Genomic DNA, 17,169 nt, shown 5'->3' with positions numbered 1-17,169 from the left:
AAAGTACATGTCTAATTATTTGTCCAATTATGTGGTTTACATACTTTAATAGACCAGAAAATACACTAAGTGCTATAAAATGACCAAATTCTATAACCAAAAGAGATAATGGATAAATATAACACAAAGCAGAAATTACCACTAAAAGACTTAATAAAGCACTGTAGCACGCATGTACACACGCACACGCATGCACACACACATACACACACATTTTAAATATTACATATGGTTAAAACAAGAATAAGCAGAGAAGAGGACTGAAGCAATTTCACGATGGCTGTAATATTAAGAAATAAGCCTGGATAACTAGATGGGTCTGGTATTGTAGAAATTGAATGATTGAATATTTCAAATGGAACTGGCCATGTTCAGGGTGTTATGACCACAGATGGCCTTGTTGATGGAATTAATTATTTGGAGGCAACAGTGTCACAGAAAATTTTTTGAAAAGAGACAAAGAAATGATTCTAAAGATGAATTTGGCAGTCACTCATATAATGAATTGTGCACTGGAGCAACTAGAGGTAGAAAATGCAGTGATGCTGCTGTCAATGTCCACGTTATAACTGCAGAAAGAAAGCAGTAATGGAGTGGACTCATGCATAAACCTTCCATATCCTGATATGAATGAATAATAATGTATGGCATGCCAACTAATTATGATATATGTGACTGAGAAACTCTACAGTATAGAAAATTATCTAAAAATGACACAAAGGTCATACTCTATTCTATGAAATCTGTAACATAGGAAATTACCTCCACTTAATAGAAAAGACATTGGAATATCTCTAAGTTTAATCTATTTAAAAGGTTTTTTAAGGTTACTTTGGTTGGCAAATATCTTCTGAATCTTCAACTATTAGCTCCAGTCTCTTCAGAAAGGAAAGTTCAGTTGAGCAAAGAATTACTGATGAGTTAACAGGAGACTACTAAATGTAAAAATAGCAAAGTAGAGTTAAATTACTACCTGTCAAATTCCTGACACTGCATGTTCAAAAAAGGAGGGAGGAGGGAGTAAAGAAGCACACAGAAGGTGAAGGGGGAAAGTGGTATTCACATCTGATTTTTAAAAATTCATTAAAACTATAATTTTCCTAAAAATAGCTTCAAAGTGGCCAGGCACCAAGTAGCTTTAAATAATTTATCTGAAAAATGTTTGTAAACTAAAATTTAGAATTTAGTATTCATTTTTCTAACAAAAGCTAAATTTAAATAATAAATATTTAAATAGTAATTTGGTTCCAGAATGAACCAAATCCTTTTTATTGACCCTATCATCAAAACCTATTTACCTCTAATCCTTAAAAGAAGAACAAAAAGCTCTTAAAGGAAACAGTAAGTATGAATAGGTAATATGTTAAATTAAATGTTTTAAAGTAAGCTAAAGTATACTATGCAGTATAATAAGATAGTCATTAACCCAGGAGTCAGAGTATCTGGGTTTTGTTGCTACACTCTCATTAGCTACTATGGACTCACTCATCTTATCTAGAAGACTCCCAAAGTCTCTTCCATTCAGAAAACTCATTCCATACACCTACTTGTCATTCACTCATCTACCCTTCCATCTCTTCAAGTATTTACTGAGGTCTTAGTGGTACATGATTAGCATTCTACTAGACACAGTAAAATAGCCTCCCTGTACTTGTAGAGTTCTGTGGCCCAATGATTCAATTCTTTTCTCTGTTAAATTATATTTGTTCAATTTTTTGGGGAGTGGGGTTCTTGAGACAAGGTATCATCAAGCAGGTCTCAAAGTTATAATCCTTCCATCCTAGTCTCTCAAGTGCTGGGACTACAGACATGTACATTCACAGCTGGCTACTTAATCATCCATCATTCTTCATATCACACTGGACACTTTCCCCATGCTTGGCTTAGTTTTGTCACATCATTTTTCTTATTCAATATTTAAATCTCAGTTTATCATTTAAACAGCTAAAAAATTATTTCTAAATAGAAACTAAAATTTTCTTGCTTTGGGCTCTGCAGGCCTTAAGTATATTTTACTATATTTTATTTCATATAGCCTGGTATCCAACATACCTGACTTTCCATTGGAAAATTCCTAAGATGCTTATTTATATTCACAGTGAACTTTGGCTTTTTTGTCTGTTCAATCAAAGGGTATTTCTATTTCAAAGTATTCTGGATTTGATAGTACTCACCCTTTGGTAAGACTAATTTTACTCAAAATACTGAATTTGTACTCTTTAAAAAAGATGCCCCAATAGAACCATTCTAAGAGAATAGCCCTATTTTTTCCTTATAAAAAGAAAAGAGATGAAGCAACAGGGAAACATTTCCAGAGAAATGCACTGGAATACAATCTTAATGACTTTATGATGCTTCCACACTTATGCTATACAACTTGTGTACAGCTTTAGTGAAAAACCATCTTTGCTTTTTCTTTTTTGTTGTTGTTGTTTTTTTAAAAATTTTTGTTTTGTCAGCTGTGGGTCTTGAACTCTGGGCCGGGGCAGTCCCTTAACTCTTCAGCGCAAGGTGAGCACACTACTACTACAGGCTTGATCCACAGGCACCCGGCTGCTTTTTCTTTTTTGTGATACTGGGGTTTGTACTCTAATCCTGCTATTTATTATAGGTGCTCTTACCTCTGGGCCATGCTTCTATTCCTCACTTTTGCCTATTATTTTTGTGTTTCCTTCCTAGGCATGTACATGTGTGCTAGGTTTCCCTGTAACAGATGCTTATCACTACACCCATCTCTTTGTTGAGAGGGGGTCTGATTACTTTATTTCCCTAGGCTGACCTTGAACCACAATCCAACAAGCTCAGCCTCCTAAGTAGCTAACATTACAAGTATAAGCCACAAGCCTGGTTTCATTAAGTGAGTTTAGACATTAATATATATATATATATATATATATATATATATATATATATATATATATATATACACACACACACACAGGTGTATATAAATATACACACATGCATATACATACACACGTACATACATGTGTTTGTGTATGTAGAGAGACAGAAAAGAGTGAGTGAGCATAAATTATAGTTGATATAGAAACACATCTAAGGGGTTAGTGCTTAAATTCCACTTTTCTTTCATTTTAGTTATGCTATATAAAATACTTACTGGGCTGCTCCTTCCCTGAGAAGATTATCATTATTAAGCAATAACCGAACATCTGCAAAATAAATGTTTTCTATATTATTATTATTTTCTATGTTTGAAGGATGTAAAGAATAATTGCTTCAGTCATGTGTTAGCATATCCACTCCAGAACAAAATAAAAAATTACCACCCTGATGATGACCAAAATATCCACAAATACACACAATGCTTTATTTTTTTTCTTTTTGGTGTCAGTCCTGTGGCTCAAACTCAAGAGTCTAGGAACTATCCCTGTTTTGCTCAGCCCTGATGCTCTACCACTTGAGCTATAACTCTATTTCCCACTTTTTCATGGTTAAGTGGACTTTCCTTCCCAGACTGGTTTCAAACTACAATCCTCAAATCTCAGCCTCCTGAGTACCTAGGATTATATGCACGAGTCACCAGAACCTGGCTACCATAGTAGTTTTGTTTTGTAATAAAAGGTTTTTTGTTAGGAAACAGAAGACAAAATTATATAGAAATATATTCCATTTTGTACCCTAATATTTGATACAGGCAGACCAGTATCTCCAAAGAAAGAGATAATTAATATACACATATAGCTAAGTGAGATGTAAAGATAGGACTATGCCTACTGGCAAAACAATCATTAGTTTCAGATGAGTCTGCTCTAAAGAAAAAGTGGTTAAGTAACAGTTTGTGACTGAGTCTAGACATAGGCATTTTGGTAACACATTGATAGTAACTGCAGTAAGTTATTATAACTACTCAAGAAAAGTTCTGTGAAAAGGGCTCTACAGCTGCTTTCTTGGCAAATATTTCAATTCTGTCATCCCCACTGCTGAAGAGCAGCTTTACAGCAAACAGGACACTGTACTGCAGTGAAGAAATCTGGACTAAGGGTTAATAATTGTAAAAATGCTTTCCAATGAGGTCTAAAGAATGGCATGCTGTGAAATGATTTATAAAATATAATTTAATACCAAATGGTTTTTACATATTATCTTCTAAACATAAATGTCTACCGCTCGGGAAAAAAATTTAAATGTACTACAAAATTCCTAAAAAATAAACCGAAAAACTATTTTCTTTTTTTTTGGGGGGGGGGGCAGTCGTGGGGCCTGAACTCTGGGCCTGGGCGCTGTCCTTCAGCTCTTCAGCTCAAGGCTAGCGCTCTACCACTTGAGCCACAGTGCCACTTCTGGTTTTTTTTCTTTTTGCTTATGTGGTGCTGAGGAATCGAACCCAGTGCCTCAGGCATGCAAGGCAAGCACTCTACCACTGAGCCACCTTCCCAGCCCCGAAAAACTATTTTTTTAACTCTTTAAATGTTCTACTGAAGAATTGTCTACTATAAGTGATCAATTCCTTATTTAAATAAAACAATTTACAGCAAAGTTCAAGTTATGTTCTCAGAATGTTACACTCTGTTTAGTAACTAGAATAAAATTAATATTGAGAGTTAACCCATTGTAACATAATTATCACACATAGCATGAATACACTAAATCCACACTGACAAATATTTTCCCTGTAATTCAGAACATGTGTACTGTCTTTAGCATAGTTATTTAGGTGGTTATGATTTTTCTGTTTGTTTGTTTTGTTTTTGTTGGTCCTGGGACTTGAAACTAGGGTCTGGGCTCTGTCCCTGAGCCTCTCAGTGCTCAAGGCTAACTCTCTACCATTTGAGCCTCAGTGTCACCTCTGGCTTTGCTGAGTAGTTTATTGGAGATAAAAGTCTCATGGACATTCCTGCCTGTCTGGGCTTTGAACTGAGATCCTCAGATCTCAGCCTCCTGAGTAGCCAGGATTACAATCATGAGCCACCCGCATCTGGCTGGGTGGTTATGTTTAAAAAACAAAAAACAATAAAATCAATTTTTAAAAAAGTGATACATAAGTGAGCCTTGGTGTTAAATACTCACCATTAAAAACTTCATTAAATTCTCCAGGAGGGGCATGAATGATGAACTTTGCTGCTATACGGACCTGAAACAGAAATGATGATATAAAACATTACATAACTTACATCTTTGCTAATAACAAAAGTGTACAAAATTATACAATTTTCAAGTTGTACTAAGAATTAAGATTTTAAAAACTGTGACATTTCATCACCCAAATACCTTTAAATTTCCTATTACTGTTTTACTCATTGAGAATCACAAAACAAGGTTCGATATAAATTATATACACAATATATGGCATATATACAACATATATTACATATACAGTAATAATAAGAATCCAAAGCTGTCTACAAATAAACATTTTCCTATTTCTTTTAAGCCAAAATGAAAAACTTAACAAAAATTTGTGTGAAGTAAGATGCATTTAGGTATGTTAAAGAAAACTGATAATACATATTTAGAAAGCCACAAGTTAGTGAAAAAACATGGAAAGAAAAAAGGCAAAAAGGGAAATGAAAAGGGAAAAAAGTACAAGTTGAAACCTGAGACCTACCTAGTTCTCAGGAAATTTTAGTTCAAATATAAGTAAGAGATTTGACAAGTCTATTTTAAGAAGTAAAAGCTATTTTGACAAAAAGATTAACCAGAAAGAATGTACCTGAGAGATTAAACAAACCAAAATTAGTTTAATAAAAACAGGTCTATAATGCACTGTATTGTAGTGAAGAAAAAAGAAATAGTATAGCCAAATCAATTCTGAAAAAGAACAAAGCTGACAAATAGGCTATATAATTTCAATTCCTCCCATAGTTACAGTCACACATAAAGAAAACGTGCGTTTAATGAAGGAGAAGCAATCAACAGAAAGGAAGTAAAAGCACAGAAATACACAAACATATACCAGACCAAATGACTGTAAACAAAAATAGAAGGATTATTTATTAAACAAAGGACATTTTCAAAAAACTACAGTAAAACAATTAGCCATAAGCAGTAATAAAATTTAAAAAAGAACTTCAACCTAAATCTTAGCCTATCCAAAAAAAACAATGGCCCACACTAAATGTAAAGTATGGGACTTAAAACTGGTAATTTTTCTTTTGGTGTTTATTAAAATGTTAACACATTTTAATAAATCCACCAAATCCACTGGTAAGTGTCTAAAATTAGTGGTCATCCTTTAGGTAGTAATTGCTATAATGGTTCCTCAAACAAACTGAGAGATCTGGGCACCAATGGTTCATTCTTGTAATCCTAGCTACTCAGGAGGCGGAGATCTGAAAGTCCATGAGACTCTTATTTCCAATAAACAACTCAAAAAAAGCTGCAGTAGAGCTGTGGCTCAAGTAGTAGAGCTAGACTAGCCTTGTGCAAAACAGCTCAGTCTCAGGCCCTGAGTTCAAGCCATAGGACTGGCACCAAAAACAAACAAATAGTAATTTTAGCAGCATTAGCAGAAGAGTTATAACCAAGAAGACAAACTATCATAGTATTTACTAGAGGCTAAAATTATCTCAATATTAATGTGAGAGCAAGTTGATAACCCATAATTCTTCACCAACAACTTCTTTTAAGATTTCCAATATTTATCTTAAGAATTAATAACTCTTCTTTTAAAAATTTACTAAAGTTATATATTGATACAGCTCAAAATGTGGCCATGGCTTCTTTAAAATCAAGCTAAATAATTTGAGGATAGAGGACTCTACTTGAGTTTTAGATAATTAAAATATCCTATCAACCACTTTCATTTAAAATATTTCACAATCAACTCAAGATCGTGGAGAAAATAAATTGTTCTTGTCTAGACTTTATAATGAGACAAAGGGTAATTTCTGTAATATTTCATCTATGGCTAAACATATTTACCTTAATTACCCTGTAAAAACTGGATAACTTTCAGCCCCTTTGCTTTCAAAATCCTCTGAAGTCAAGACCTGATTTAATCTGAAAAGAAAAGAAAACCAAAAAGGGAGACTATCCTATTTGGATGTTTAGAACTGTATTTGCAGAGGACTCCTTACTGTTAAACTCGGGGCCTTATGCTCTTGCTGGGTATTTTTGCTCATCACTCTGCCACTTGAGCCAAGACTCCAAGACAGTTTTTTGCTCATAGACTGGAGATGGAATTTCACAAACTTCTCGACCCAGGCTGGCTTTGAACCTTGACTGATCTATAGGTTTCAGCCTCCTGAGTAAATAGAAATATAGGCAAGAGCTATTGGTGCTGGGCTTCATCTATTCTTTTTTTGTTGTTGTTTGTTACATAAACATATAGTTTTAAAGCCTAACTACTCACTTTCTCAAACAAGATTCTGGTGTTTCATTCCTTCATGCACATATGATCTGGCCATGTCATTTCAACTGTAGTGAGGTTATACACAGTGTGCACTTTGCCATATGCAGAGTATTTTAAACTTTGAATCCTATAGTGAAATACTTGTAGTTTAGGACCTCTACTACTATGTGTATCCTGAATGGCCTAACTGCAAGAAGTTCTGTTCCCCTCCATAAAGTCCTGGAGCCAAGCAATCCTAATCAAAGCAAACAGATATAGTTCCTGCCTATTTTTGAGTGGCACTTTTTTCATTTTCTTGCCAGTTTGCAGAACCACTCAAACAAAACAATCACATCTTTCCTCTGGAGTCAGGGATCCCCCATCCTCCTAATACTACAAAGCTTGCAAGTCTTTGCTTGTTCATTCTTCCCAAATGCCGGCTTCTGTGGGCCTGCATGGTGTGCTGTGTCCCTCTCTACTGAGTTGTTAAATATATGAATAATAGCTGTTGTCATAGTAGGAAATGGCATCCTCATCAAAGTAACTACAAATATAGTAAGTTGACAAAAATTAGTTTAAAATCATGAGAAACCAAAAAAAGATGGAAGTATAAAAAGCAGACATTGTGTGTACACAAGAACACTACACACCAAAAAAAGCCTAACTACTAAAATTAGAAACAAATATTTTTGCATTCCCAGCAGCTCAAAAGTACACTACATGGAAAACATTCTGAAAATATTTCATTGATTAACTTAAATTCAGATTTATCCAGGTACCTAGCTGTATTTTATCTGAGAACACTATGTACAATCCATATAATTTCTACAGGCTGGACAGTATGACACATAGTTCATTCTCTCCTCCATGATCTAGGAAGGAGACATTAGGGAGAGTAGGAATTTTCCAATACAGATGTTGGTCACAGTCACCTGGAAAGCTTCTGAAAAAATACAGATTCCTAAGCTCTATTCCAGACCTACTAAATCAGGGGTGGAGAAAGGTCAGGCCCAGGGCCATATAAGGTCTGAGAAATCATTTTGTACCTGAGAGGACAGACACATATGCTTCTCATTGGCTGCCTGAGGTTTTCTGTCTGTATTGATAATTTTATATGGCCTTTGAATGATGTTATAAATATCCAAATAGCCTTTGGCAGAAAGGTTCCCTATCCCTGTAAACTAAAACAATCTCCAGACAATTAGGACCTAGAAATATATCTTTTAGAGAATCTCTCCAAGTGATTCAGATGGGAAAATAGATATTGTACCTTTTTAAAAATTCTTTACTGTAACCATCCCTCAAATCAAAAGCTGAGCATCCTTGACCCAAAACTAAAATGCTCCAAAATATCAAATCTTTTGAGAGCTGACATGATACAACTGAAAATTCCATACTATGAAATTTTTTCATGTTCAAAATTATTATAATTGCCATATGTCATTATGTATGTTCACAAATATTCCAAAGTCTAAAAAAAAAAATCTCCCAACCATTTCTGGTCCTAAATTTTGTGGGCTTTTTTCCTAAGTGTTTTTAGCAGTGAATGGATGTGGAGAAAGTTTTCAAGTTATTTTCATTAGAAACCTTGTTAACTAAGATGTGCAAAAAAGTTCTCTGAAATTAAATTCAATAGTTAACACAAAGAAATGTCAGATGGGCAAGTATGTAAGTTTTATTTCTAACTTCCAAAATAAAATCTAAAACTCATTTTTAAGGTCAACATCCATAGTATTTTAATGCAACCACTTAAGAAAATATATGCATCAATCATTACTGCTCCAGGCAATTGATTAGGCTTTTTAGATCAGATTATGAAACTACGAGTTTTGCCATCATAATTTACAATTTTAAAAATTATTTTAGTCAGGCATTGGTGGCTCACACCTATAATCCTAGCTACTCAGTAGCAGACATCTGAGAATTGAGGTTAAAAGCCAACTGGGGCAGAAAAGTCCCTGTGAGAAGGTTATCTCCAATTAGAGAACAGGAAGCCAGAATCGGTGCTGTGGCTCAAAGTGGTAGAGAGCTAGCCTTGAGCAAAAGAGCTTAGGGACAGCACCCAATACCTGACAAGCCCCAGGATGGACGGACAGAAGGAAGGAAGGAAGGAAGGAAGGAAGGAAGGAAGGAAGGAAGGAAGGAAGGAAGGAAGGAAGGAAGGAAGGAAGGAAGGAAGGAAGGAAGGAAGGAAGGAAGAAAGGAAGGAAGGAAGGTAGGTTAAGAAAGAAAGAGAAAATACCCTTAGTTCTGTTTATTTCTTAATTTTTATTTAATTTGTGCGGGGACTAGGGCCTGAACTCATGTCCTCATGCTATTCCTTGGCTTTTCCACTAAAGGCTAGAGTTCTACCAGCTGAGTCCCACTTCCACTTGCTTTTTGCTAATTGGAGGTTAAGAGTATAGACTTTTTGCCCAGGATGGCTTCAAACTATGATCCTCAGATCTCAGGATTACAGCTGTGAGCCATCAGTGTCCTGAGCACTTAGTGCTGTTATATCTGTGTTTTTAGACTGAATTGAAATAGTGTATATATTGAATCACTGTTACTTAATGTAAAAAAAATGCCTCCTAAATGCACTAAAATGTACTACAACTTTGTCTTAATGGGCAATGTTTAAAAAATTTCACTGTTCAATGCCTATCAAGTAACTGCCTACAGTAGGAATTGGTTCAATAAGAGAACTCACCTACAGAATCAGATTATAGATGAATACTTTCCAAACTAATAGCTTTATGGCTGAATTTAGTTTTTGGTTAATAAGAATACTACTAATGTTTTTTTTGGGGGGTCCCGGTCATGGGGCCTGACCTCTGGGCCTGGGTGCTGTCCCTCAGCTCTTCAGCTCAAGGCTAGCACTCTACCACTTGAGCCACTTCCGGCTTTTTTCTTTTCGCTTATGTGGTGCTGAGGAATCAAACCCAGGGCCTCAGGCATGCAAGGCAAGCACTCTACCACTGAGCCACCTTCCTAGCTCCGAATACTACTAATTTTATATTGTGATGAAATATAAAGGCAGCTTATATTATTTTATGAGCCCCAAATTTCTGAAGTAAGTTATGGCCTTTTGCTGGTTATTTGATGATAAAATTCTCTTGAATTTGTTTGCCTGGACTGGTTTTGTCACAATTCTCAGATCTCAGACTCCTACATAGATAGGGTTATAGGCATGAGCTAGCAGTGTCTTGCAATGTACAGGACAAATTTTTGATGATTAAAAAATGACAAAATTTATAACTGGGTGCTGATGGCTCACGCCTGTAATTCTAGCTACTCAGCTGAGGATTTCAACCAGGGTAGGAAAATCAGTGAGACTCTTATCTCCAATTAATCACAGAAAAGGCTGGAAGAGGCACTAGCCTTGAGCAAAAAGGAGCTCAGGGACAATGCCCAGAGTTGGAGCACCCAGACTGGCAAGGAAAAAAAAAAAAAAAGACAAAATTTAGACTGTATAAGGTGTTAAGGTATATTCTAAATTAAACTGAAGTTCATATAAATCTGAAGTTTAAAATCCTGAATGACTAGAACAATGGGAATAAAAAAAAATGCCTTCCTTTGGGGGTAAAGAAGGAGGAAAGTTATCAGTTTGCTTTTCGGAAGGTTCTACTGAACCCATCTAGTTAACTGCTCCCGGTGAACATAACCAGCAGATAAAAATGTGGGACCAATGCCTAGCAGAGGAGTTAGAGCTACAACTTTGTACTTGAAATACATCTGCAAAGACAAACTAGTTGAAGCAATGAAAGCAGATTATTCTAATCACTGGGGAAAGGTATGAGGGGCAAGAAGAAAAAAAAGTAAGATCCTTTCCTATCAATAAATCCTTCTGAAGGGTTTGGGGAATCACTTTTTATTTAGGCCCTATGCCATATTGTATAAAATGTCAAATCACTAAAATGCTTTCTGGGAATACAGTTACTCCAAGAACAGAAAATGAGAATTGCTTTTTATTTAGTTTCTGTAACTATGTAAAAAGTCTGTGGAACACACTATAACATTAAAGAAACTTCATTGTACTTCTTCAACTAAATTTACTGTCTAGTGGCCCAAGGAGAAAAGGTTATTAAATTTCACAGTTATATCCTCAAAAAAGCAATTGTACATGACTTAAGAGGCAAAACCATTCTAGATTCACTTCTCTTTTTGTTTTGCTTCTGTTTTTTTTAGACAAGAGTCCCACTATGTAGCCCAATCTGGCCTCAGAACTCAGATTCTCCTGCCTCAGAAGCCCAAGTGATAAATTTAATTACTAAACTGCTTTCTATCACAGGGCATACATGAAAAAATAGGATAAAATATTAAAGTATTATAAAATGGTATAAAACATTTCATTGTGCTAAACAATAAACTCTGATCAAACAATAAAACACAAACATAGAACCTGATAGTAATGTCTGACAACATATTTATAATTTTTATTTTAAAAGAAAAAAAAAGGACCATTGCTCTCCCTTTTTCAAAATTAGCTGTCAACAAATTAAAACCGAAATACAAGCCCAGAAGACAGTTCTATAATAAGAGAGCATGATGTCATTAGAACATGAATCTTGGAATCAGACAAACTTGGGTTTAAATTTCCCCAATTCCTACCACTTCTTTCCTAGGTGTCTTTGGGTGAAGTACTTAAAGCTTTTGAAACTTACTAGTTGTTAAACAGTTATAGTAAAACTACCTACCTCAATCTCCAAACTCTCTATATACATATACATGTACATGTGTGTGCAAATATACATATATATATGTATTTGCCTCTAAGCCAGGTAGATACAAAGTACTATATTTACATCTTAACCACTTCCTTTCTTACAGATCCAAAAGCTCCAAAATATTAAAAGCTCATGTCTGAACACTATAAACAAGGAGGCAAAATAAGTAATGTGATTTTTAAGTATTGGTTAAAAAAAGAAATCACCTCTAAATCGTCTCCATTTCCTCCTGATCACATAACCAACACCTTCTTCCCAAAAGATTAAAAGCTTATTTAGATAACTAAGTGACAAGGATACTAAAATTTCAATTTATATTGTTACCGGGATTTAACCCCAAGGTTTAGTCAACGTTTTCCTTAGGCTAGAAAATACATAGAAAAAAATCTATATGTAATATATCTACACAATATTCCTACAACACTCAAGATAAAAACAAGAACATGAAACTTATAAAATGTGTTTTTCATTCATTTGTTCAAACATTACTCTAGAAGGCAAATCTAAACACCGCCCCTGCCTCAGGAAACAGTGCTTGACTGCCATATAAGGAATTTTGTCATCACTCATTTTGAAAAATGTTCACTCTTTTAGGTATACATTTGACTCACACAGTGAGGTACTCTTTCCTCAGCTATACTTCCAGCCACTTGAGCTACTACTAATAACCACTTAAGAATGGTGAGATAGTAAATGAAAGATCCCTTTTCAAAACTTCCTAGTACTACTTAATTTTAAATCGATGTAAGTGTATGTACACTCATTTTTATTTACCAACTTATGTACATGTGCATACTGCGGGTAACTTTTAGGGATGCACGGATCTGCCTAAAGGGTTTGTGCAATGTGCACAGTGATGCTGATCTCCCATTTTGTTGTTTTATTATCACCTTCACTAAAGAGCACAGAAGAAAGCATTTCCCAAAATGAAGATCAGTCTAACTTCTACATGCTCACATCTGAAAGGAGACCGAACCCTTCATTTCCATACAAGAACACAATATAAAACCAGAGTGCAGGGTTCAAGATCCTTAGGTTTATGAGAGCATTTGTTAAACACCAGAATTTAACTATGTGTTTCCCACATGGCTGGACTGTTTTGGAACTTAAAAGGAAGTAGCACAGTTAAGAGTGGACACTCCAAAGACTGTAACTACCAATTCAATTACTTCTAAGTCGGGGTGGGCCGGGGGGGGGGGGGGAGGGGGACGGACGGACCCATCATGGTTCTTTTCTAGGAAAAACCTCGCATTAAGGAGGGTTCCCCTCGTTCCACCTTCCGGCCTCCCAGGGATGGGGTCTTCACAGTAAGCCACAGGAAATGGGTAGATGATGAGAGAACTAGTTCCACGATCAGATTTCCTTATTTTAAATGAAAACTAATGAGTCGTTGCTTTGGTTCCATTGCTGTCACCGCATCTAGCATGCAATAAAGGAGATGCACCATCTCCCCTCTCCAGGAAAAGTAGGATGGGGTGCCACCAAACCGTCCCCCCAGAGGGGGCCCAGCTGCCAAACCCGGGCAGGAAGCAACTACGGGCGAGGGTCTTTTTGTGGGCCACGTTTCAGCTTTCCAGGGAATAAGAGCCGCAAACCTTCCTGATCAAGCCCAACAGCAAAGAAACAAGGGGGAGGAGGGGGAGAAAAAGGGGAGGAAAAAAAGGAAAAAAAAAAAAGACGGGGGATGGGGGTGGAGTTACGAGATCTCCGCCGGGAAAGGAAACACCCTAGAGAATCAGAAAAGGAAGCACTCCCCTTTGGGGAGGGGAAGTCGAGAGGAAAAGTGAAGGTCTCCTTCCTAAGCCATGTTCCCCTGGCCGCTCACTCCCAAGCCAGGCCTCAGGACGGGCCGAGGACGGCCCGTGGTCGGCTCGGCGGGGGGACCGGACACAGACCCAGCCCTCGGCGGCCGCGGGGTCCAAGGCGCAGGGCCCAGGACCCAGCCCGGCTCCCCCGCGGCCTCCGCCCGCGCCCGCGCCCGCGCGCAGGCCGCCGGGCTCCGCTTCCTATTTTCGGAGCACACACCCTACAAGGCGCGGAGCGAGCAGGCCCGGCGGAGACCGGCCCCGCGCGGGGGCCTCGGGGCCGGACGGGGGCCGGACGCGGGCGCCTGAAGGGGGAGGACGGCGCCGGGCGCACGGCTCGCGGCCAATGCCCTTCCTCGGCGGCCACCCTGGGGCCGAGGCGCCCCATCGGACCCGATCCAGCCACCCCCGCTGCCGCTCTTACCTTCTCCTCATCAGACAACTGCTCCTCCAGATCCGCCATCTTCCTTCTGGCGACAAACCGTGGCGGCGGCGGCGGCGGCCACCTGACTTCCCCCTTTCCGTGCGGTCCTGCGCGCCGCGCGCCCCCGCCAAGGGAGGGGCCGGCCGCCCAGGCCGCCGCGCACGCGCCTCGAAGCCCCGCCTCCCCCGCCCGGCTGGGCGCTCGGAGCTCCAGCGCGACGGCACGCATGCGCGGTGCCTCAGCGACTAGGAGGGCACCAGACATTTCTACTGCCTGTGACAGGCTCCTCAGCATCCTGAGTGCTCCTTTCTCTCCTCACCGATGGTCCTAAGCATCCCGACCTTAGGTGTACACACTGAGCCCTTGGTGATGTCCCTATTAAGTGCTGAACGCTGCCAGCAGCATTGTGAAAAACTGTACCAATGTAAAACATGTTTAAATATTAGGAAATATAGTTAGCTTTAAGCACACACACAACCCAATCCCAAATTGGAGGATTGCTCTTGACGTTTCATCTATCCATCCAGTACCTAGTTATTGCTTTTATGATGTGCTGGCCATTGTGTTCATCTCTGGAGCTGTACAATGTAGAGGAAAACAAAACAGAGCAAAAGAGAAACGAAACAATACCTAGGGAAACTTAAGCAGAATGTACTAGTTCAAGGAAAATGTGATGTTAGGTTAGATGTGGATACTATGCTGTCCTGAATTGACTTTCGAGAAAAATTTGAAATGCATGAAGTATTTGAAACGTGATAAAATGTTATTCTTGGTTTCCCAATTTAACTGGATGTCCTTTATTCTATTTAGTAAATCTGACAATTTTAATGCTGCAACTGCCAAGTTTACAGGACTCCAAAGTTACAGTTAAAGTTAATTCAACAGGCCTACAATGCTCACAGGTAATGCAAATATTACTGGTCTGGAGACCAATTTTAGTAGGTTTACATAGGTCATAGGTTTACATAGTTAAGTATTCAACAGAAAATGAGAAGATATTGGCAATGTTTTGACAGTAACAGGACAGGATTAGAAATATGTCCAGCAAGACGAGTCTGAGAGCTGCACATAAATGACACATGACAGAACCTTACAGAGTTCAAATAACTATTCAAGTGCAAGACACTATTATTAAGTAATTTACTGAGTGTTCATTTGGGGGAGAAAACAGCAAGAGGAAGTATGCTGACACAGACAGGAAAAAGCAAGAATCCTGTTGAAGATAAACCTTGTGGAGGAGACAGGAAAAAAAAAATCACTATCATTTGGCCAAGGACCTCACTGGCTGGAAGTCAATAATTATTTCACTCTTTTACAATTTATAAATCATAGCTTAATTGATTTTTCACTGCAACCTCCTCAAGTAAGGTGCTTAATAGTCTTCTAATACCCATTTTACAGAAGAAAAACTAAGGCTAAATGATTTGTCCATCATCGAATAATTGCTAAGTGACAACTGGGACTAGAACATAGAATCCTTATTCTATATCCCATGTTCTTTTCACTGCATTTCCCACTTTCTCTAAAGTCTAGGCATTCCCCCACCCCCAGAAAGGTAATAGTGGTGATTTTACTAGCATCCCAACAATTCATTCATACCACATTCTGCGTCAACAGAATAGTCTGGACTTTGGATTTTTCCTCCAATGGTTTTCTAGTTTACTCAGTAACACTTATTGTTTCACTGTGTGATATATACACAGTGATTGTCCTTTCCTTTAGAAACCTGGTAATGTTTGGCAATAATCAGAGTCACAGTAGGTAACCTTGATGATTCTTAACATATGGTTCCCATAGTGACTCAAACAGCAATTATGTATAATTTCTGATAATCCTTTTAGTAACCTCTCCATACCACTTTCTTGACATAATTAAAAGGTACTTTAGAATCCATGTAATCTATGTATTCTGGAAAGACTTCAGGTTGTCACAATCAGAATACAAATGAAATGAACAGTATATGAATGCAAGAAAAAATATAGTATTATTGATAATTAGTTATTTTGTAATGGAAAACCCCCACATTTCTACCTAAGAAAGTGTCTATCCTTTCAAACATAGACAAACATGCCTTTCTTCTATTTAGTGATATATTCTTGATTTTTCTGATTAACAGTACCAAACCTGTTTGTTTTAGGTTGCCTTTTTGCATTGTTGTTTTGTTTTTGGTTATTTAAATGCTTCTTAATCTACTTTCTTTAGATATGCTTAAAGTTCTCAACTGCATTCTAAGTTTGTTATGAGCAGAGTTACAAAATATCATCTAATTCTCGTTTTACATGTAAATTGAATTTTAAATAATTGACAAAAGCTGCATTTATACCTGATACTGTTTTAGAACCCAAGTGTCCTGATGGTCAGACTATGTTTGTCAATGTATATGTGTAAACAAAAATATCTCCAAATATAATATATCATATAAATAGTATATAAAACGATATTCTGTATTACTGGTGGACTACTAAATAGTTGCAACCAATATAGGCTTTCGTAATAGTGTTTAATTTCATATCAGATGCAGTTTGACCAACCTTACCTCTGAGAAGAACTGTGTTAGACAACTAGCATCTGGTTGATTGTGAGTCTTTTGATCAATTAGCATAACAGATTTCAAAGTCCTTTATAACTACAGAAAACTGTAAAAAAGTTTGTAGAGTTCAAAAATAATTGCCTTTCTAAATCAAACAGAGGCCTAAATTACTGGTTATTTATAGTTGAGTGTATCCTACCTATGGTCTATTTACTTAGACAGTTTTGAAAACGTAGGCACATGTAGGGAGAAGTATCCTATAAGCCTGATAAGGATCATTCTAGAAATTAGTTAAGAGCTTGTTTTTAATCTCCTTGACCTTCCAAATGTAAATGATCAGAGTTGAAGCATTTGCACATCTGTATTTATAGCAATACTATTTACAATAGTTAAAGTATGGAATCAGCCTT

The 17,169-nt window shown here is 37.3% G+C and overlaps 1 protein-coding gene across 1 annotated transcript in view; it reads right to left on the bottom strand.

Annotated features, from left to right (window-relative positions):
- Capza2 (capping actin protein of muscle Z-line subunit alpha 2) overlaps positions 1–14,365 on the bottom strand; it is a 29,984-nt gene extending 15,619 nt beyond the window's left edge. Inside the window, exons 1-3 of the mRNA XM_069996619.1 lie at positions 14,230–14,365; positions 5,032–5,095; positions 3,122–3,173 (exon numbers count right to left, since the gene is read on the bottom strand). Of these exons, the coding sequence (XP_069852720.1) occupies positions 3,122–3,173; positions 5,032–5,095; positions 14,230–14,268 (155 nt within the window). The 5' untranslated portion in view covers positions 14,269–14,365. The remainder of the gene's footprint in view (positions 1–3,121; positions 3,174–5,031; positions 5,096–14,229) is intronic.
- Positions 14,366–17,169: the final 2,804 nt, after the last annotated feature.

Source organism: Dipodomys merriami, unplaced genomic scaffold, assembly GCF_024711535.1.
Source record: "Dipodomys merriami isolate MVZ:Mamm:240054 unplaced genomic scaffold, mDipMer1.0.p SCAF_5, whole genome shotgun sequence".
Taxonomy (NCBI): Eukaryota; Metazoa; Chordata; class Mammalia; order Rodentia; family Heteromyidae; genus Dipodomys; species Dipodomys merriami.
Note: the sequence above shows the minus strand (reverse complement) of the source record. Positions and strands in the feature narration are given on the sequence as shown.